Source organism: Ochotona curzoniae, unplaced genomic scaffold (genome assembly GCF_017591425.1).
Source record: "Ochotona curzoniae isolate NIBS_2020 unplaced genomic scaffold, NIBS_Ocur_1.0 scaffold_4506, whole genome shotgun sequence".
In the NCBI taxonomy this organism is placed as follows: Eukaryota; Metazoa; Chordata; class Mammalia; order Lagomorpha; family Ochotonidae; genus Ochotona; species Ochotona curzoniae.
The window spans coordinates 1,017,234-1,040,000 of NW_024467119.1; the positions used below are offsets into that span (position 1 = coordinate 1,017,234).

General features: G+C 45.6%; 1 protein-coding gene across 1 annotated transcript in view; it reads right to left on the bottom strand.

Annotated features, from left to right (window-relative positions):
* The window catches only part of CSMD1 (CUB and Sushi multiple domains 1), a 1,316,379-nt gene that overhangs the window by 101,924 nt on the left and 1,191,688 nt on the right, over nucleotides 1-22,767 (bottom strand). Inside the window, exons 43-47 of the mRNA XM_040967079.1 lie at nucleotides 16,319-16,496; nucleotides 14,902-15,047; nucleotides 14,116-14,196; nucleotides 12,974-13,093; nucleotides 7,236-7,424 (exon numbers count right to left, since the gene is read on the bottom strand). Coding sequence (XP_040823013.1) covers nucleotides 7,236-7,424; nucleotides 12,974-13,093; nucleotides 14,116-14,196; nucleotides 14,902-15,047; nucleotides 16,319-16,496 — 714 coding nt within the window. The remainder of the gene's footprint in view (nucleotides 1-7,235; nucleotides 7,425-12,973; nucleotides 13,094-14,115; nucleotides 14,197-14,901; nucleotides 15,048-16,318; nucleotides 16,497-22,767) is intronic.

The following is a 22,767-nucleotide window of genomic DNA, read 5'->3' on the forward strand; positions in this document are numbered from 1 at the left end:
TATAGGATTATGTCATCTGCATATAGTGAAAGCTTGACCTCTTCGTTTCCCATTCGTATGACTTTGATTTCTTTTTCTTGTCTTATGGCCTCTGCAAGTACCTCTAGGACTATGTTGAATAGCAGTGGTGATAGCGGGCATCTTTGTCTTGTTCCAGATCTCAGTGGGAAGGGTTCTAGCTTTTCTCCATTCAGTATGATACTGGCATTGGGTTTTTCATAAATTGCTTTGATTATGCTGTGGATTTTTCCATCTATGCCTACCTTGGCTAGAGTTTTTAGCATGAAGAGGTGTTGGATTTTATCGAAAGCTTTTTCTGCATCTATTGATACTATTATGTGGTTCTTGTTTTCCAGTTTTTGGATGTGGTGTATCACATTTATGGATTTCCAAAATTTGAACCATCCCTGCATTCCAGGGATGAATCCCACTTGATCCGGATGGATGATCTGCCTGATGATTTTTTGAATTCTATTGGCTAGGATTTTGTTGAGAATTTTAGCATCAATGTTCATCAGAGAGTTAGGGCTATAGTATTCCTTCTCTGATGGTTCTCTATCCGGTTTTGGGATTAAGGTGATGTTGGCTTCATAGAATGAGTTTGGAAGGGTTGCTTCTTTCTCTGTTGTTTTGAAGAGTTTGTATAGGATTGGGGTTAATTCTATTTGGAATGTTTTGTAGAATTCTGTAGTGAAGCCATCTGGGCCTGGGCTTTTCTTCGTTGGGAAATCCTCGATGATTGCTTCAATCTCTGCCTTGGCTATGGGTTTATTTAATTTTTCTGTTGCCTCTGGACTAAGTTTTGGTAAGTGGTGGGAGTCTAAGAACTTTTCTATTTCTTGGTGGTCCTCAAATTTATTGGAGTACAGTTCTTTGTAGTAATTTCTAATTATTTTCTTAATGGTTGCAGTGTCTGTTGTTACGTTGCCTTTTTCATCTTTAATGCTGTTGATTCTCACTTTCTCTTGTTATTTTATTTATTTATTTATTTATTTATTGGTCAGTCGGGCCAGTGGAGTGTCTATTTTGTTTATTTTCTCAAAAAAACAACTTTTTGATTTGTTGATTTTATGTATAGTTTTTTTTATTTCTATTTGGTTTATCTCCTCCCTTGTTTTGATGATTTCTTGTTTCCTATTGTGTGTGGGACTCTTCTGCTGCTGTTTTTCCAGTTCCTGGAGGTGTGTGGTTAGTTCCTGTATTTGGTGTCTTTCTTGGACCTTGACATGGGCTCCGATTGCAATGAGTTTACCCTGTAGCACTGCTTTGGCGGTGTCCCACAAGTTTTGGAATGCTGTATTGGAGTTTTCATTGCCTTCCATAAATTTTTTTATCTCATCTTTAATTTCTTCTCTGACCCCTTGTTTAATAGCATATTGTTCAACTTCCAAGAGTGTCTATATTTCCTGGGGAGTTTTGAGTTGCTGATTTCCAGTTTCATTTCATGGTGGTCTGAGAGGGTACATGGTATGATTCTAATCTTTTGGAAGTTATTTTGATTCACTTTGTGTCCAATCATGTGGTTGATTCAGGAGAAGGTGCTGTGCACTGCTGAGAAAAATGTATAGTCTGTGGCCTTAGGATAAAATGTTGTATAGATGTCGACTAAGTCCAGTTGTTCTATTGTTTGTGTGAGCTCTGTTGTTTCTTTGTTGAGTTTTTGTTTCGTAGACCTGTTCATTGATGTTAAAGGTGTGTTGAGATCACCTACAATTATTGTGTGCCTATCTATGTCTCCCCTTAAGTCTGTAAGTAATTGCTTCACGTAACTATGTGCATTGGAATTTGGTGCATAAACATTAACGATGGTGATTGCTTCTTGATGGATCATTCTTTTCACCAGTATAAAATGTCTCTTTTGATGTTAGTTAGATTGAAGTCTGTCTCATCTGAAATTAGGACAACTACCCCAGCTTTTTTTTCTCGTCCATTGGCATGAAATAACTTGTTCCATCTCTTCACTTTCAGTTTCTTTGCATCTTTTTTGGTTAGATGTGTTTCTTGTAGGCAACAGATAGTTGGATCTTGTTTGATGATCCATTCCATTAATCTCTGTCTTTTGATTGGTGAATTTAGACCATTTGTGTTGAGAGTTAAAATTGAGAGGTTGCGATTTTGCCCTGCCATGCGATTGTGTTTTGTGTGTGTTGTTGTCTGTGTAATTGCCTTGTTTGTGTGGGCTTTAGTTTGGAGACCTTCCTGTTGGCCATCTTTGTTTGTGGTTTGCCTCCTGTTTTTTTCTGGGATTAGCGCATTTCTAAAGAGATTTTGCAGAGCTGGTTTTGTGTTGACATATTCTTCTAATTTTTCTTTGCTATGGAAGTATCTGATTTCGTTTTCATATGCAAATGAGATCTTTGCTGGGTACATTATTCTTGGTTGACAGCTGTCTTGTTTCAGGACTTGGAAGATCTTTGTCCATTCTCTCCTTGCTTGTAGGGTCTCTTTGGAGAAGTCAGCCGTGATTCTGATGGGTTTTCCCCTGTATGTGATCTTTTCTCTACTTCGTACTTGTCTCAGGATTCTTTCTTTGTCTTCGTTGGAGTAGAACTTGAGCACCATGTGTCTGGGTGAAGATCTCTTTGGATCGTGTCTGTTGGGAGTTCTCTGTCCGTCTTGTATGTGGGCTGGATTCATGTTCCAGGTGTTTTGGAAGTTTTCTTGTATAATTTCGTCGAGCACCGTCTGCATTCCTGATTCTCTTTCTACTCCTTCGGGAAGGCCCATGATCGATTTTCTAAGGTGATGTTTCATTTCTTGTATCATTTTATTAGCTTTGCTGAGGCTTGTCTCCAGCTGTTTAACTAGCTGGGTATCTTCATTTTGTGTGTCTTCCGTTTCAGAGATCCTTTCCTCTGCCGTATTATTCTGTTGATCAAACTTTCGATTTTGAATTCCAGGTCAGCCATTTTGGTTTTCACTTGTTGTATTCCGGTGAATATGTGGTTCTGGAAGTCTTTCCACTTCTCATCATCTCTGACGATTTTTAGCATTATTTTTTTTTAATTCCTTGTCTGGTAAAGTGCCCATGTCTTCATCTCACATCTCCGATATTGATAATGGCTTTTGGCCCTTGTTTGGTGGGGTGCTGGCTCTTTCAACTGGAGCATAACTTTTTCTGCTATTTCTTCCCATTGCGTTAATGTATTTTTGGAGAGGCCAAGGCACCCATGTGTTGAGGGGTCTTCAAGCATTTTCTCATAGAGATTGGAGCCTGCAGGTGTGGAGTTGCAGGGTGTGGGGATTTTCAAGGCACTTTGGGCGTGTTCAGTGCATGGGACTGTAGGGCACCACCTCCAAGGCCCCGTGGATTCCAGGCACACTCTGGGCACCTCCTCTACAGGTGCGGCGCCCCAGGGCATGAAGGGATGAAGGTGCATGGGAATCCACAGGATGTGGAAGATTTTATGTGCTTTCTCGGTGCGTCCTCAGTGCCAGGGACTGCAGGATTTTGCAGAGGCCACCTGGTGTGTCGCCCACACACGGGACTGTGGGTGAGGGGTGATCCAGGCACTTTCTGGGAGTGGCTCCTGTGCAGCGGTTCCACCACACACCACGTGGGGGTGGTCAGAGCCCTCCTGGTGCATCGTCCATGCTCAGAACTGCGGGGTGGGAGGTGAGGAGTGGGCCACTCTATGAGAGTGGCTCCTGCGTGGCAGGGTCCCACAGCATAGTATGGGGATGTTCAGAGCCCTCCTGGTGTGTCCCCTGCACAAATAACTGCGTGGCAAGGGGTTAGCCAGGTGCTCTGTGTAGGCGGCTTCTGCATGGCGGGACCATACAGCCCGGCGTGGTGTTCAGAGCCCTCCTGGTGTGTCGCCCACTCACAGGATATCAGGGTAGGGGGGAGTTCCAGACCCTCTCTGGTAGCTTCTGCGCACTGAGATGCACTGGCCCGCACAGCGCGGGAATATTCGAGGTGCTTTCTTTGTGCCTCCTCAGCACACAGGACCACTGTGCGCCACCTCCAAGGCACAGTTTTGGCTGTTTCAAGGCACTTGCCCTGTGTTCTCAGAGGCTGGAACCTCCGTGGGAAGGAGTGGCGAGAGGAGCACCCAAGAGGCTCGGGCTTTGTGCCTGCCCCTGGAGGACGGGCTCCAGAAGCTGCTAACCCCTCCCCAGCTCACCCAAACCTCAGGTTGTTGCAGTCTGCCTCTGCTGCTGTTGAAGACCTTTGCCCGTGATGCTCCCTCCAGGCTTCCTTGTCTCCGGGTCTGCTGTCTCCTGTCAGCTGCCCTTAAAGGTGACTCAGCAGGTTTGGAGCAGGATGCAGTCTTCCCTGCGTTTTGTTTTGTTCTCGTTGTTCTTCCGAGTTGTGTGGATCTTTTTGGCTCCACACTGTCCAGGGAACTTCACGCACCTCTCCCTGTGGCTCTTTGTTGTTCCTCTTTGCTGCTTCTGTAGCAGTCTATCCCTCTCTCACTGCGCTCTCCCTCACAGCCTTCCTCTATGCCGGCCATCTTCGAACCCCTCCACCTAATATTTTCATACCACATTTTGAAACAGACACAGCAGGCAATGGAGGCTGCAGAATGAGCCTGTGGTTGATGGAGTACCACTGTGCTTACACAGGAAAGTGCGACGAGCTGTGCAACACGAACGGAAGCACACCTTAGCATGATCTCTTTGTAAGCAATTCAGGTGGATCTAGAGAGCTCCAAGGCTCGGATTCACAGACATGATTTTCTTAGCAAAACTAAGAGTCTGGTTTCCTTTCCTAGTGGTTAAATTTTTGGCACCAACCACTGATGTGAAGCTGGGAAGAATTAGAAATGCCATGAGAAGGAAACAAGTTTACCTAACATTTATATTAATGGACTAGATATGCGTGCAAAGTCATCTTTAAAAGCAAGGTGAGCAGGTGTCTTTCACTGCTGCTGATGCTACACACTGCATCAGGTGAGGTGGCACCTTGCAGATCTCTGCCTACTACCTGGCAGGCATGACTCACAGCTTCTCTGCCTGTGACCCGAAGCCCAACTTCCACCTGTGCAAGCAGAATGTGACCTGTGACATGACTGGAGGGTCTAAAGGGACAGGTGTGCCTTATAGCCAATTACAATGTCATTGTTGGGTGGGAGGACTGCTGGGGAACCCCATTTTCCCCAGAGCTGGAGGGCAGAACTGAGGCCCCTGACTGATATGTTGAAGACTTAATCCCCACAACTTCAGAGTGTCACTACGAGAGAACTTCAAAAAGCTCATGGAAGAAAAAAAAAGTGGAATTAGAAGATAACTTTATTTTGGTTCAAAAAGAAATGCACTTGAATCCCACCTCTAGTTTTTCACATAACGCACACTTTCCATGAACTTTGTGAAAATCCCTCTTGTGTTTGGACCTTCATAGAGACAAAGTTTATGTTGGCTGACAAGGTGAAGTATGCTCCAACATGGCTGGTACCTCCGTGAAAAATGGCCTTGGGGATATAGTCACATAGAGAAGGACCCCATGTGTTGATGAGGCAAGTGGGCACTGTGCGAGCCCAGGGTCTTCGGCAGACATGGGCCCTGAAGTCTGGCACATCCGGCAGCAGAACAACAAGGCACAGCTCTGTTCAAGCCCCCAGTCCCACTTTGCATGGCAGACCTAATTACCAAAGCTGGAAAACTGGCTGATCAGGGAACAACACTCAAGGCAGTGTCCAGATCACAGGAAATCCTAACCCTGCCCAAAGGTCTGGAAAATCTGCTAAAGGGTGGAGAGGAGAGGCATGCTTTGTTTAAATTAACAGCTTATATTCTGGGATGAAATAGCCCTGGGGGAGTGGCCTGATCAAAATATACCCGCTTTATAAATTTAGCAGCCCGGAGAGCATCATTCTAAAAGAGAGAACTCAAGTGTTAGGTATCCATGACTCTATGTTCAGTCCCTCACCAATTTCCATCTGTTCACTGTTGCATAAAACACAGCAAACTTGCAGAATTATTCTTTTTATTTATTTAATTTTTTTTTTTTAATTTTAAAGGCAGGCAGGGAGAGAGATATTTCATCTGTCTTATGTCACTCCCCAAGTGTCCATACCAGAAGGGGCTGGGTCAGATCAAAGCCCAGAGCCAGGAATTCCACCTGGGCCTTCTATACCATGATATAGATTCAAGTACATCGCAGTTGCCTGCCTAGAGCCATGTCAGCAGAAAGCTATGCTCGAAAGTGAAGCTGGGACACAAACCCAGGCACCCTGAAGGGGAAACGCATCCCAGGCAGTGTCCTGACAACTAGGCTCCATGTGTTTTTCCTAGCAACACTCCTTAAAAGCATATGGGAGGCCTAGAGAGGTGGCCTAGTGGCCTTGAATGCACCAGGATCCCATATGGAAGCTGGTTCTAATCCTGGCAATCCTACTTCCCATCCAGCTCCCTGCTTGTTGCTTGGGAAAGCAGTGGAGGACGGCCCAAGGCTTTGGGAGATCTGGAAGAAGTACTGCCTCCTGGCTTTGGATCAGTGCAGCACCAGCCATTGCACTCACTTGGGGAATGAATTATTGGATGGAAGATCTTCCCCTCTTTCTCTCTGTATATCTGACTTTGCAATAAAAATATATATATATTTTTTTAAAAAAGCATATGGGGATGGTGAAAGGGCATGTTTGTGGCACAGCAGGCAAAGCCAACGCTTGGCTTTCATATAAGAGAGCCTGGTGGAAATGCTGGCTCTGATGCACCTAACTCTAATCCAATCCTCATACTAAAGGACCCTTGGAGGAGCGGATGATGACCTGCATGTCTAGATCATTGTGTAGAGTCCCTGGCTTCATCCTGTCCCAGGCTTGGCTGTTGGGGGCATTGGAGGAGAGAGCCAGCACGTGGAAAACCTCATTATTGTCTCTCCCACCTTGGTCACTGTGTATTACAAATGATTAAATAAATTCATAAAAATAAAAGCATCTGGGAGTATTTTTTAATCTTATGGAAATTAGGATGGAAATAAAAGACATGTCTATTTTTGGTGCATAAATTGAAATCACTCCCAGTTTTCTCCTGATATAGACTGTGTGACAACCACCTAAAGTCAAGGTGCTGTTTGCAGGAAAGGGGCTTAGCCACAAGACCAGCAGCAGCCACTGTCACCAGGAAAGAAGCACAGCATATCCTGGGTGCCTACCTTTCCTGAGACACCAAGCTCTATGGAGTCTGATGATGGCTTGCAGCCCAAGTCCCTTCGTAACCTTTGTCCCTTTGCTTGCACCCATGACTGCAGTGTAGCTCACTGTTGTGCAAAGAGCCAAGAATCTTACCGTCAAATATTTCCAGCGCATCAAACTGCTTTTCACTTTGAAATGTTTCTATGAAGATGGTGATGTTGAAGTTTGGTTCCACTTTGATGCTCCAGGAGCAGGTCTGGGAGTTGAAGTAGTTGCCAGGATACCCGGGGCTAAGGATTACACCAGAGGACTCTGTCCGCACTTCATTAGCTGGGCACTGTGCTGCAGGGAGAGGGGCCAGAAAGGTTTGTTCTAACAAGCTGAATCCAGCCGCAAAAGCAGTGTACTAGTCCTGTATGCACATGCCAATGAGAAGCCATCTAACAGAGTTCTAAGCTCAGGACAAGGGGCCATCACAGCAGGTGAGCAGCCCTGAGCGTTCCCCAGCCCCATGCCGCGCTCCCTCATGCTGCATCTCCCACCCCCACATGTTTTCTGAGATTCTGTTATACCTTAATGCACAGCAGGCAGGTGTGCTGTGGACTTCCTCACAGGGACCCATGTTCCCCTAACATACGCAAATACAGACCTTGTCTCTTCTGTACAGCGTTACCAAATTCTCATGGAATTTGATGTGATAGAAGGCAAATCATACTAGTCAGGTTCTTGTAAGTGCTGGAATCTTAAGGGTTACATGATTTATAAGTTTTCTTAGGAACCTAAGGAAGGGATGAGTACAGATCTGGCCCCAAAGGCACGTTGCACCCCTGGGTTCTCCATGTATGCAGCAGAAGCTGTGGTCTCCACCGACTGTTTTCCTGCAGATGCACCGCTACGATATCAAGGATGCATCTACACACCATTTCCCTCCTGCTGCCTTATTTTTACCACTTCCACGTGAGTCATATAAACATCACCTCCAAAGTCAAAGGAAATTACTAAAGCTGACTTTGTTATTAGTGTCTCATAAATAGAGATGTGCTTTAACTTAATGTAAAATAATGGTCATTAAAAGAAGTGTTGAAATCCTAGCCGACACTTCCAGCATCAGTGAAGGAGGTACCTTTCTCCCAACATCCACGCCAGCAGGCGTTAGTAGAGTTTTCAATGTAGGCCAACCTCACTGGAGTTGGGTGGAACCTCAGTGTGGTTTTCATTTGTGTTTCCATGACAGCTAGAGAGCCTGGCATTTTTCATATGTCTGTTAGCCATTTGAATTTGCTCTTTTGAAACATGTCTGTTCATTTCCTTGGTCCATTTCATCACAGGGTTGTTGGTTTTGCTGTCACTGAGTTTCTGAAGCTCTTTATAAATCATGGCTATTACTCCACTATTGTTTGTGTAGTATGCAAAGATTTTCTCCCATTCCACTGGTTGTTTCTTCACTTTGTTGAACATCTCCTTTGCGGTACAGAAGCATTTTAGTTTAATGTAGTCCCATTTGTTTATTTTGGCTTTGATGGTCTGTGGTTTTGGTGACTTTTCTGAGAATATTTTACTAATGCTTATGTCTTGTAAAGTATATTTTCCTCTAACAGTTTGATGGTCTCTGCAGATTTAGGTTCTTGATCCATTCAGAGCTGATTTTTGTAGAAGCTGACAGGTGGGTGTCTTGCTTCTTACCTCTGCAGGCTGCTATCCAATTGTTCCAACAGCATTTGTTGGAGACACCAGGCTTTTTCCCTAGATTATTTTCAGTTTTCTTGTCAAAGATTAGTTGGCTACACATATGTGGGCTCCCTGCTGGGGTTTCTATTCTCTTCCATTGATCTTCTCTGTTTCTGTACCAGTACCAGACTGTTTTGAGGATCACTGCTCTGTAGTATGTCTTAAGGTCTGTAATTATGATTCCTCCAGCTTAATTTTTATTCTTAAAAATAGCTTTGGATATTCATGGTTTTTTTGTGTGTTCCCAGATAAACTTTTGTACCATCTTTTCTATTTCTGAGAAAAATGTTGGGATTTTGATATGTATCACATTGAATCTGTATATTACTTTTGGTAATATAGATGTTGATCCTGCTGGTTCAGGAACATGGTAAGTTTCTCCATCTTTTAATATCTTCTTCTATTTCTCTCTTTAATGCTTTGTAATTTTTATTATAGAGGTAGTCCACATCTTTTGTTAGGTTCATACTAAGGTAGTTCAGATTCCTCTACACTATTTTAAAGGGGGCTGTACTTACAAGTTCTTTCTCAGCCCTGGGGTTATGAAATACATGGGTAGTTTTGTCATAGCACATATTTTCCATAAACTTCTTGAAGACCTGCATGTGCGTGGATTTTATATTTTTCTAACAAAACATTTTTTAAATAATAATACATTTTATTAACATTTAAGAATAATTTTAAGTTCCTAGAATGAACATGAGGTAATAAGCTTTTCTACATGCCCAGTATCCCATTGCCCTACATCTCGTATTGGCAATTTTTTTATAGCAAATGAACCACACCCAACAGCCTCTTTTTTTTTTTTTTTTGCTGCAAACTCTTTGTAGCCATTCCACTCTTTCCAGCCCCATGCTACTCCAAATTTTGTCTTCAGAATTAGTATTTTTTTACATGTTAGCTCCCACACGTCAGAAAGAACATGTGGTATTTGTCATTCTGTGTCTGTATTATTTCAGGTAGCATGATGTCATTTTTGCTGCAGAGGTCAGCTGAGCAGTATTCCATTACGTACACAGACCACATTTTCTTTATGGATTCACTGGATTGGGGGCACCTTGGCTGATGCAAGTTTCAACTAGTGAGCGCCATCTTCCAGACACAGTGAGTCCACAGGTTGGGGGCATATGCCTGGCAGCAGGATTTCTGGGTCCATAAAAACAGTGTCAAATATGCCCATTTTTTTAGTCGTATTTCCAGAAACCTTTTCAAGTGCGCTTGTCTTATGCCCACTGACATGTGAGGAAGCCATTTTTTCTTAGGGATGGTTACAGAATGCAGACCGGATTATGTCTCTCTTTGTCTGCATATGCAGCCAGCACCAGAAGTGGAGAGGCCCAGGCCTTCCTGGACAGTGCAACATAGGAGCTCCTTATAGTGCTGCTGGGAATGGGGGCCTGGGAGATTTCCTCTGCAGTGACCACGAGAGCTGCCATATATAAAACTTTTTCTTTCTTTGAAGTTATACATGTTAATTAGCACTTAAGCGTCATGTACTTTATAGCGTTTGCAAGCTGTGACAAGTATACAGGCGACCACAGCGTAGAGCTTGTCTGGAGAGCTTGGATCCTCATGATGTCCTTGTTCCTTCGGCTCACACAGCTTTGTTGAGCACGATGTCAGTGCCTGCATCTGCAGTCCCCATCTTCTTCAGGGCACACCTGCATATCCCTCTGAGTGCCCACATGGCCTGCTTCTTGACGCCCTCACCATGGATATGCTACTCATTGCACATGGTGGACTCGAGGGTCACTACCATTGAGTGGATGACAGAACAACGCTCCCTTTTCTCACCGGGCTTCTCAGCTGGAATTGGCACCATCCACCAGGTCATCCTTAGCATGATGCTTTCATCTTTTACAGAAGAAAAAATGAAAATATAAGCAGTCATCTGCATGCTTTTCTTGCAGCATTCTATTTTCCCAGCATATGTGTTGTTTCAACGGCTTATATGAAACTGTTTCTCCAGCAGCCGAAATAAATCAACTTCATTCCCCACCCCTGGATCCTGCAGGTGCACTTGCTCTTCCGTGTTCACTGCTGTTGCCAGGAGCAACACCCATGGAGAGGCACAGCTACCCAACACTGTGCATGCTGTGGGGGAGCTGCTTGTTTCTCCAGTAGCAATCACATTGTAAAAACTGCATCTCTGTGCGGGCAATGAGGGAAACCTCTCTCTCTCCAAAGGGCAGCCCTGCCTCAGGATCCCGTCAGAAGCATCTCCGGAAATGGATGAATCTTCAAGACACTGGCATGGGCCTGGAGCCACCACCCTTTGCACAGTTACTCCTCAAAGCACATCACTTTCATGCACTTGCAGATTGATGATGAATCAATCTTCTTATTGCAAAGCTTCTCTTCCCTTGAGTGAAGAAAGTCACTTTTGTGATGTCTGTCATTTACTCATCTAAATAAGGGCAGGGATTCATACAGGACCAAGATCTAGCTGATGTGTTCAGAATAACTCAGAGAACAATCTGCTCCCCACCTTTCCCCAAAGCAGGAAACCTGCTCCTCACAGAACCTGTGAGAGTATGGTTGTAAGGTGCGAAGGCACAAGAGTAAGACCAAATACAATTGTCAGCAAGGATTTATTGGAGGTTTTGTCCCCATTTGTGTCAACCAAATCAATCAAGTAACAAAACTGCTTAAGGAAGACTAGAAGTGAGCATGAAAGTGGTTAAAGATTTGGTAAAAGTTGTCTGGCCTCCTGTGTGGTTTTCAAACAGGGAGTGATTTGGAGAACAACAGCCACAAGCACTCTGTTTAGTGGAATTTACTGCAGGTGGCAACCAAAGGTCCTGTGGAGGCGTGAAGGCAGGCCAGGAGGCTGATCCTGCAGGGCTTGTGAGGTTCAGGGGCTCTAGAGAAGCCACACGCCTGTTGCTTATTTACTCTGCTCTTGGACTAGGAGCTACCTGTTCTGAAATAAAACCTCAGTGCATCCAGGCAGACCACACATCTCCCACTGACCCACGGACAAGGCCTTGGCCTGAATGTCTCCTACTCTGGGAAACAACACAATGCTTAGTTTAGGCATCTTCCCTCGTTGAGGAATCTACCTGCATGCAGCTCGGGGCTACTGTCACGACATGGTAAGGACTTGTCCCCAAATAGTGATGCCCGTGGTGTGGCCCCTACTTTAGAGGGAGGCATGGGATTCTGGAGCCCTGACCTGTGGGCCCAGCAGCACCGATGGGGCTGCCTCCTCAATCAGGAGCCGCTTCCCTGCACTTGCCTGCTTTCACGCCAGTGCAACAATTCTGTAGAATTTGATGACATCTCTCATGCCCTCTAAGCTGTTTTCAGAGGTTGAAATCTGCTTCCCTCTGTAGGGGTGGTTTAGAGTCCACCGCATGGCATCATGAGAACATACCAAGTCACGTGGCAGATAGCACAGGTATAACTGCTGGCGAATCAATATCTAGAGCCCTCACAACAGAAGGCCCCAGTGCCCCAGGCATGGCCTCCACATGACTTGGAAGTGACACAGTGGAAAACTTGGAAAGTTTCCTGAGAGGTGAGCCAGTGGTCCGAGTTAACTGAGTCATTCGAGTGCATGCACAATTTTTTCCACATTATTTTCTTCCAGTGGTCCTCCAGAGTATTGAATGAGACCTTGAAAATGACTGAACCATAGTTTGAACTACTGATCTGAGCAGCCTCGGGTCTGGTCCTAATACGTTGCACTGTCTCTGTTCTTGTGAAACGTTAAGATGTGTGCATGTTCATACATTTCACTTCCAAAACAAACTACAAACTGTCTTGCTGTTTCATGCTGAACAGTTCAGGCGCAAGAGCAGCAATGCCAGAAACCTGTCTTGAAATGCAGCAACAAAACAGACACGTACAGGGGAAGACAGACGCTGGGAGATGTGCGCTGATATGGAACAGTGTAAACAATCCTGGAGGATCTTGTGCTGAGGTCCTTGCATCTTTATTCCACAACCATTACAACTTTGTCTTAAGTCTGAGAATTTTCAAAACCAAATTATTAAAAAAAAAATAACAACTTCCTAATGAGTATAGTTCAGATTTTCCAGGGACAATTAAAAGTTTATCAGGTATTTCTGCTTGCTGGTGATTGTCACCACAATGGGGTCATGACACAGAGATTAAACCAAGCCCACATGGAGCAGGAAACACTGTGCAACAGACTGTACCTTCGCAGGTTGGGAGCGAGCCTTCGAACTGCAGCTGGGAGCTGGAGCTGAGCTTGCAGGTGAGTGTGTCACTGCCCAGTAAGGTGTAGCCAGGATGGCACTGGAACTTCACAAAGTCTCCTGAAAGAGTGGAGATGACATATTAGGAAGCCAGGCTCTGTGACACTCCCTGTGCCACCACACACGACTGCAGCGGATGCTTCTTTACAACCGAAGTCAGTCACAAACCAGCTCTATTTTCTGGGCTGGTTGGCTCAAACACAGTAACATATTACACTCTTAAAGTCTAAAGCATGCTATCTGCAACCTGTTAGATGTTAGTACAGAGGTCAGATCACGTGGTAGGCTTTGCTTCCTTGGTTGACGTTTGCCATTCCAGCAAGGTTATTGTAGACTAGGAAGACACAAGGGACTCCCGACAGGCTTGCTGTGGCCTTGGCCTCACCTACATGTTGCCATCAACTAAGACATTGTGAACGTAACAGCAAGTGTGCCATGGACTTTGTCAGGGGTTTGGAACAGCAGGACCATGGAATGAGGTATTTTGAACTGAGACTGAGCAGCTCTGATCACAGCGTTACACTGTAAACATGTGCCAGGACTGCCTTGGGAGCAGGGCAAGATGACTGCTTCACGAACTAGCCCATTAATATAAATGGTAAACCAGATTTTCTCAATATGATTATTGAACAACTTTTACCATTTTTACTCCCATTTTGATTCCCAGGTCAAGGTTACATGAATCATTCTTCTATCCAAAATAATAAATTCCTTTCTCAGTTACATGAACTTATTCCCAGATTAAACAAAATTACTTGCTCTGACAACTTCAAGTAGCAATCCATCTATGCCCTATGAATCTATGTTCTATGCATCCACCCTCCATTCACCCACCTTTCTGTGTAGTAAATGCTTTAAAGGAACAATAATGGCTAAAATGACAAAAACAGAATTCAAGTTGCAATGCAAGCAAAACAAATCACACATTTTTGCAAGACACGGTCCCTATGTAAGTCCCTGTAATATTTCTGCATGGCCTTCTCTGACAAACAGCCTCACATTTAGTTTGAGTAATCATTGCACTTCGGGGTGGGCAGGAAGACTAAGCTGGTCTCCTGGTATTGCAATACAGAAAACTTTACCTATTTCAAAGTCCTCATCCTCAGTAAGCATTTCCGCTTGTGGGACCGCAGGTGGGGGCTGGCACTTCCTGAGCTGAAATGCTAAATGATTCATTAAAATTAATAATAATAATTACATTGGCCACATAAGCAAAGTATTACAAAATTATCCCTCTCAAGTCATTATAATCCACAAGAATATTGAAATCCCTATACTTGTAAATTATCATACACAATTCTATAGGATTATTTAGTGGCAGTGAATAATAAAAGTTCAAGAAAAATTTTTAAAATCACATAATTTTTTATTTAAAAACATGATATATCACATAAGCTTATGACAGGAATTCTCCAGTAGAAATGACCAGACAAGGCTTGCCCCTGTCTCTCTGTACATCTGATGAGATACTGCCCATCAGTGTCCTGAGGGGCTCCACCGTGTGAGATCTGAGGCACGTGCCTAATGCTCTTTGTTACTTAGAGTTAATTGGAAAGATGCAGAGAAGTTTGACCTTGCCTCACTGGCTGTCACTTGGTATTTGCTGTAACTTCACCCAGAGCAAATCTATTCAAGCATGGCACCAACGAGTAAAACAGCACTTCAACATCTGTTGGGATAGATCCAAAGCATACACCCGAACAAGGCCTGTGAGCTCTGGAACTACCACTCCAGGGTTCAACAACATGGGCTTTCTAAAACTGTAGAACCCTGCAGTGGGGTCTGGCCTAGAGGTCAGACTCCTGTACTACAACCATCGCCATGCCCCTGCTTCCTCCTCTAGCCGGACCATGGCACACAGCACGCACCATGAAAGTTGAGGACAAAGAAGCCGCCATTGGAGAAGTCGCTGTGGAACCTGAGCAGGACCTGGCTGGTGGAGCTGTGTGCTGTCTCCAGCGCCGTGTTGCCACTGAAGACTCCGAGTTGGGGGGCAGTCTGGTCAGGCCCGTCCCTGCAAGGGCAGAGAGGAAATGGGGTTGGAGTGGGCAACAGAGCAGTGGTGGACAGAGCATCCAGCTCCTGACAGGCAGAGACTCCACAGCCCAGCTCCCAGACGAGGTCCAGAGGCTGGACCCACTGCACCACTTCTCAACTACCTCCCTTGTTTCTGTAATTCCAAGTCTAATCTCAGTCATGTCTAACTTTGGTGACACTTATGAAAACCTTGAGAGATTTTCATTAATCAATGTATTTTTAAATCAGTGAAATGCAGCCCATAGCATGGATGAGCATTCTAACAAGAGCTTGTGGACACTGGGCAACCATGAAGGCCTTTGGAATCCACCTTCTCATTCTGTAGCTTAGCTGACATAAGACAGCTGACACTGGGGTTAGGATTAGGGTTTTGGTGCTGTAGTGGGTCAGGCCAATGGAAAACCTCAAGCTCTTGTTGCTCATTCTCACCCCTAGTGGTCAAGGCACTGTCATCCCATCCAGGACCAAAGCTGGACTCTCCTGATGAGACCGTTCTCCCTGCCAGAGACCCTCAGGTGGATCCAAAAAGCTCTGAGAAGGAAGCCTGAAATCCTTATGGCAATTTTCAGGGTCCTGTATCACCTGTTGCTGGTGCTGGTGTAGGCCACTTACCCACACACACACACTCACACACCCAATACATCATGCCCTCACACTCAGACAGACACACGGTACAAATCCCAGCAAGGCCAGATCTGCCACCTTCCCAAAGGCAAAGAGACAGACACATGGCTACACGTGTTCCTTTCTTCTGCATTTCCCAAAGCTTGTAGAAACACACGCACACTGAAGGATGTGGAGGCAGATAATCCTAGACATTAATTCTTGGCTTTTCCTAACATCTATCAAAACTCATAACATATCCCATAAAAGCCTTCTCCACATCACTGGATTTTGTTGATAAATCCCTTTTTTAATACCTAACTACAGGAGGAATAACTTCTACTGTCCCACAGCACAGAAGGATAACCATGCTTGACAACTCATTGGATATTTCAGGACAGCTGTGATAAGAGACCTGACTGTTCCAAGCACAAGGAGGACCTGGTCATGTCTATCACCACCCCTGTGCATGTGGACTGAAAGCCACATTCCACTGTATGCATATGCACAACCTCTGTGTGCCCATGAAAGCTCGATTTAAACAATAAAGTGAGCTCTGACTAGTGAGTCCAGATCTGCATGCAGTGTGTGAGCCCTGAGGCACTGGCCATGGTCGCAGGAGGCTGGACTGGCAGGTTCTCTCACCACACAGCGATGTAGTCATTCACAGCCTCCGTCTGCAGCAAGGTGAAGTTAATGTAGACGCCGTGACCTGGCGGCACAGTGATCAGCCATGTGCAGTCCTTCAGGATGGGGTACTCATCTGGAAACCCGGGCGAGTAGATGGTCCCGTTCTGAGCTGTCACGTTGTAGCCACAGGGAGCTGCAAGGGAACACAAAATCAACAAGCCCAATGCATTCTATGGTTAGGAAGCAGATCACAAAACATTACTGCCTCCAATGATGCTTAGCCAAAAACTTGAATAGAACAACCATGAGATAGTTTTGTGACTACTTTGTCAAAATCATTCACTGATATTCTGAAAACCTTACAAGAATGATGATTCCAAGCTAAGCCATCAAGGATTCATTTACTGCTTTCTCCAGGTCATCAAAATCCCTCAGAAAAAGTCCTTCCCATGTGCTGAATTGAAACCCTCAGGCAGACATGAACAGTAATAGGACCCAGGGTGTTCTGGACTCACCCACCAAGGGACCCAGCAGGACTGCGACCCATGGGGATGACTGGACGGAACATGGGTGAAACTGGGACAGCTCGGCTTCTGGAAGCCCCAAGTAACCCACAGAATAGAAGCAGGGCTTTGCTGAACCACTTCTGTGGCTGGCTTGTGTTGGAGAACCACTCCTCTCTGTACTTTATAATTTACTGTTGTTATGGCAGTGATCTCGTCTATAGAAAAGTGATAAAACACAAATGAGTAGAATGGTCTAAAAACATACTTTTTAAAAATCAGTTGTAGTTAGCACATCAGGAGGACTGAGGGACAGACCCTGAAGTCAAACTCAGTGCCAACAGATGTTGGGGAACACCTGCTGCTGGCAGGATTCTAGGGGTCCCTGTGGAGGAGGGAAGAACAGCCCAACTGCAAAGTCTGCTCTTGCAGAAGCCAGGGTGATCCTTGCTGAGCAGTAACCCTCCCCGGAGGTAGTAAAAAGGGGAGACAGGCTCATCTAGTCAGAAGCCAGGTCAATTCAGTGAACGTGGACGTGGGTCAGTGGAGACACTCAGTGGACGTGAAGTGGATGTGGGTCAGTGGAGATCCTCAGTGGACATGAACGTGGACGTGGGTCAGTAGAGATGTTCAGTGGATGTGAACGTGGATGTGGGTCAGTGGAGACACTCAGTGGACATGAACGTGGATGTGGGTCAGTGGAGACGCTCAGTGGACGTGAACGTGGATGTGGGTCAGTGGAGACACTCAGTGGACGTGAATGTGGACGTGGGTCAGTGGAGACACTCAGTGGATGTGAACGTGGATGTGGGTCAGTGGAGACGCTCAGTGGACGTGAACGTCGATGTGGGTCAGTGGAGACGCTCAGTGGACGTGAATGTGGGTCAGTGGAGACGCTCAGTGGACGTGAACGTGGACATGGGTCAGTGGAGACGCTCAGTGGATGTGAATGTGGACGTGGGTCAGTGGAGACGCTCAGTGGATGTGAACGTGGATGTGGGTCAGTGGAGACGCTCAGTGAACGTGAAGTGCATATGGGTCAGTGGAGACGCTCAGTGGACATGAATGTGGATGTGGGACAGTGGAGACGCTCAGTGAACGTGAAGTGGATGTGGGTCAGTGGAGACGCTCAGTGGACATGAACGTGGATGTGGGTCAGTGGACACGCTCAGTGGACGTGAACGTGGACATGGGTCAGTGGAGACACTCAGTGGACGTGAACATGGACGTGGGTCAGTGGAGATGCTCAGTGGACGTGAATGTGGACGTGGGTCAGTGGAGACGCTCAGTGGACGTGAATGTGGACGTGGGTCAGTGGAGACGCTCAGTGGACATGAATGTGCACATCAGTGGAGACACCTCAGGGGCTTCCTGTGCAGTTGTCACCAAGTTGGAGAATGCAGGCTGACAAGCCAGCATCTACAAACCAGGAAACTGCCCACAGGGCCCCCTTAGACTCTCAATCCTTCAAAGGGAGTCTGCAGAGACCATCGTTTTCATGTCCTGCTCCTGATGTCCTGTGAAGATGCCCCTGCTCAACTATCCAGCCTGCATGGGAGCACAGCTGCTCCCCACCTCAGTCTGTCCCTGCAACTTGCAGCCTAGATGGGAGTTGTGCTGCAGAAGATGAGGCTGGCATCCAGGGTGCCTGGGTGCTGAGTCAGAATGCTGCTCCGTTTCTTAACCAATTTCCAGAAAATGCCATCTGGGAGGTAATGATGGTGGTCTGATCACACAGGAAACCTGAATGGAACCCCAGGTTCCTGGCTGGGGCTTGGCCCAACCCTGGCGGTAGAGGATGTCTGGGCAGCAAACTGGCAAGTGACATTCTCTCGCTCTTCCCCATTGCTCAGCCATTTAGGTAGATTAAAAATAAATGGTGAACAAGTGGACTCAACCCAAATGCCACCACCTCCATGAAGTTTTCCTAGGTTGTTTCAGTTTCTTAATTGCGCACTAGTCACTGGTTAGAATTAGCTGCCATCCGTCCCTCCCTGTTGGGCTGCCAGCTGCCAGAGGGCAGGGACTAATTTCTCTCTAGTGTGACCAAAGTGACCCACTGACTGTCTCAGGCCAGGATAACCTTGAGTCACTGGCTAACAGGTGAGCCAATGAATCCCTGAGACGACCGGCAGAAGACACATTAGCCATAAACACACCGAAGCAATGAGGCTGGTGGGCCTTAACTGTGATACGATGTCATTCATTTAGGATTGATGTGTGATTCTGAAGTCTTGCTTTTGCACATGAATTGGTTCTGTAACCGCATCGTTTGTTGTAGAGAAAATAGAAGAAAAAACACATGGTCCCCACCTCTTCAAAGGCAGAGGCAACCACAAGGGGATTGGCTTGGGAGGGCACATCCCTGACCTCTCACCTTCTCTGCATTGCTAAAGCTTTGTGACTCTGAGCAAGTCAGCTACTGTGGACAGAATTCACGCACACTGTTAGAGCACACACTCTCCTGATCTCTTGTCCAACAAGTACATCCTGAGGGCCAGTCCAATGCTTAGATAGGGGTGCAGCAGTGAAGCTGTTCTGGGGCTCTCTAAACAGACAGTTCAGTCATGTGCCCACAGCCCCAAGGCCCCCTGGCCCCACATGCTCCATGGTGTTCTCATGAGACCCCATCGTCTTGTGGTGGCCCAGCCATCCTATTTTGAGTGAGTCACTCTGTGATGGTCACACAACAGTAACACCACCTGCTGGAACGGATCCTTTTATTGTCACATGAAATAAGAAAAATCCCACTGCCCTCCTGCTGGGAAATCTAGACATGAAGCAGAAAGGGTCCTAAAAAACACATCACATTGAATCTCCAGGGTCCCCTCCTGATCTCCAATCAAGCTTCGAAGAAGGCATCAGAAGTGTGTGTGTGTGTGTGTGTGTGTGGTTTTCAGGGTGTGTGAGTTTAGAAGTGTGTGATTTCAGGGATATGTGTACTTTTAGAGGTGTGTGTGATGTTCAGAGGTGTGCATGGCTTTCAGGATGTGTGTGTCTTTAGAGGTATGAATGACTTTCAGAGTTGTGTGTGTGTGACTTTCAATGTGTGTGCATGTTTTAGAGGTGTGTGTCTTTCAGGGTGTGTATGTGTTTAGAGGTGTGTGTGTGTGTGTGTGTGTGTGTGTGTGGCTTTCAGGGAGTGTATGTGTTTAGAGGTGTGTGTGTGTGTGTGTGTGTGGCTTTCAGGGAGTGTATGTGTTTAGAGGTGTGTGTGTGTGTGTGTGTGTGTGGCTTTCAGGGTGTGTATGTGTTTAGAGGTGTGTGTGTGTGTGTGTGTGTGTGTGTGTGTGTGTGTGTGTGTGTGTGGCTTTCAGGGAGTGTATGTGTTTAGAGGTGTGTGTGTGTGTGTGTGTGTGTGTGTGTGTGTGTGTGTGTGTGTGTGTGGCTTTCAGGGAGTGTATGTGTTTAGAGGTGTGTGTGTGTGTGTGTGTGTGTGTGTGTGGCTCTCCTTTTCTGGAGGCATCTCCAGACACTGTCCCACAGAGCTCTCCCTTGGGGGCGCAGCAGGTGTCTTCCTGTTTCTTCCCTGTCTGCCCCGAGGCACAGGCTCCTGGCTGCAAGAGCATCCGTGCAGTGCTAGTCCCAGCTGGGAGGGAGAGCGGCCTGCTCTCCTCCAGTCCGGCAGGCCACGAAGGAAATGCATTTCTAAGGACGGACACAGTCCTCCCCAAGTGCAGACCAGAGGCATACTCAGTACGTATGCCTGCCTGGGTGTGAGTGCTAAGAATTAAGAGTCCTTGTTGGAGAAAGGCTGATGATGCAAAGCCTGGTTAAGGAGAAAACCTTCTGTTATTTCTGCAAACATTTCTCTAGAGAGAACTCTGTAAAAATGATGAAGCTGCATATTTTGATCAAAATCTAGAATCTGAGGTTGAAATTAATATAGGAGATGTCGGCTTGAGTGTCACATCCAACGTGGTGCTGACTCCTGGGCCTGAAACACTGCAGTGGCCGCTACCCTGGAGTTCTCACGGCTGTGTTTGGGACATGCTGACTCCTGGTGACACGCGCGCGCACACCACACACACACACGCGCGCGGTGTTGGGTCATGTGTGAAGACAGAGCCAGGGCACGTAGCACAGGAGTTAGTGGGAGAGGCAAGGCCTGCTCCAGCAGCTGCAGGTACAGGCCTTCACTGCTCTCCACTGAGGCTACTCGCAGAACCATCAGCAGCACTGGGACTTCTCCTTAAGGAGGAGGAGATTTGTAGGATTACACCAGTAATTATGTGGAAGCACTCAAAAGTCTAACTCCCTAAATATCACCAATCATTTACAGATGGCTTTTCCTAGGTTTATATGATAACTTCTGTTTGAACTTTAATAATGTGAGTGGAGGAAAAAAGAAACTGATGGAATTGAAAACCCAATAAACACAACTGGCACGATCGCGCATGCGTTTTAAATTCTCGTATTAACACAGCCAAACGCTGAGTGCTTCAAGCCACCCACTGAGTACGGAACAGCTTTCTCCTGGTCTGACTGCTGCTTCCATAGCGTGACTTTCAGTTAGACATGCAGGGCACTTGATCTCAGGAACTGCTGTCCGGTAACGGAGAGCTTCACAACAGTATTGATGAATATAGTTAAGAAAAAGAATTCTCTGTAGTCATACTTAGCTTGAGCCATGCAGAAAGATTATTTTTATTTTGACCAGTTTGACATTCATCTTAAGAATATGTACATTTTCATATATTACCTGGATGGCTGGATTTCTTGTCTCAATTTTGTCAATTATGCTTATAAATGTGAGAAACTCCGAGAAGCCACTAATGTACCTTCTGCAGTGAGTCCCCAGAGTGATAGATTGTCCAGACAAGTCTACACCTCACCCACTCTAACACAAATATAAACAGGGCATCCTGGCAGGGCACACATTCTTACAAACAAAAACGAAAACAATACCTTAAGAGAATACATAACGCATAAGCATTGACAAAATATATAAACCAGTCAACACAGTATTTACGCTAGTCAACAAGATATTTAAAACTCTGAAACCATATTTGTGGACCCAGCACAGTAGCCTAATGGTTAAAGTCCTTGCCTTGCACGTGCAGCAGAATCCTATATTTTAGACCAGCTCAGATCTCAGCTGCTCCACTTCCCATCCAGCTCCCTGTTTGTGGCTTGGAAAAGCAGTTGAGGACGGCCCAAAGCTTTGGGACCCTGCACCTGTGTGGGAGACCCAGAAGAAGCACCTAGCTCCTGGCTTTGGATTGGTTCAGCTCTGGCTATTGTGGCCACTTGGGGAGTGAATCATTGGATGGAAAATCTTCCTCTTTGTCTCTCCTCCTCTCTGTATATTTGACTTTCTAATCAAAGAAAAATATTTTAAAAACATTTGTAAGTGTGCATGGGCATCGTATTATCTAATTACATTTCACAAATCAAGAAGCCATGGCCTCCACCATACTTTAACAATTACAGAACATTTCAATCTTTGTTTTCCATGTGGTTGTGGCACTATCAGAAAAAGAATATCTCACATTACTTTCAGAACGAACTTTTAATTTGTTTACCTTGATACATTTTTCCATTGGAGTTTTAAAGAATATGTAGATTACACTAATTTTAAGTAAGATTCCTAAGAAATTTAATATAGGGTACTTCAAAAAAGTTTCCTAAGAAACTGAATTGAAAGGCAAGTTTATTTTGATGTGAAATGTTTACAGACTCATGCACAATTTTTAGACCTTTTTCATGAGCCTCGGGACTATTTACACACCTGGATTGCAGGATTGCTCACCCCATAATAAATGTGTCTTTGAATTTTCTTTTCTGTGACCTTTAAGTGGTGCACTGTGCGAGCAGTGCAGCACATAAACAGAAACGGCCTTCAGGCTCATTTTTAAAGAAAGGCACCTGAAGAACTAGAATTCTTGAACGTTAATCAGAACAGTTTGTTTTTAAAGACAGAAATTGTCCAGATTATCCTTTTTTTTTTCTCAGATGCTC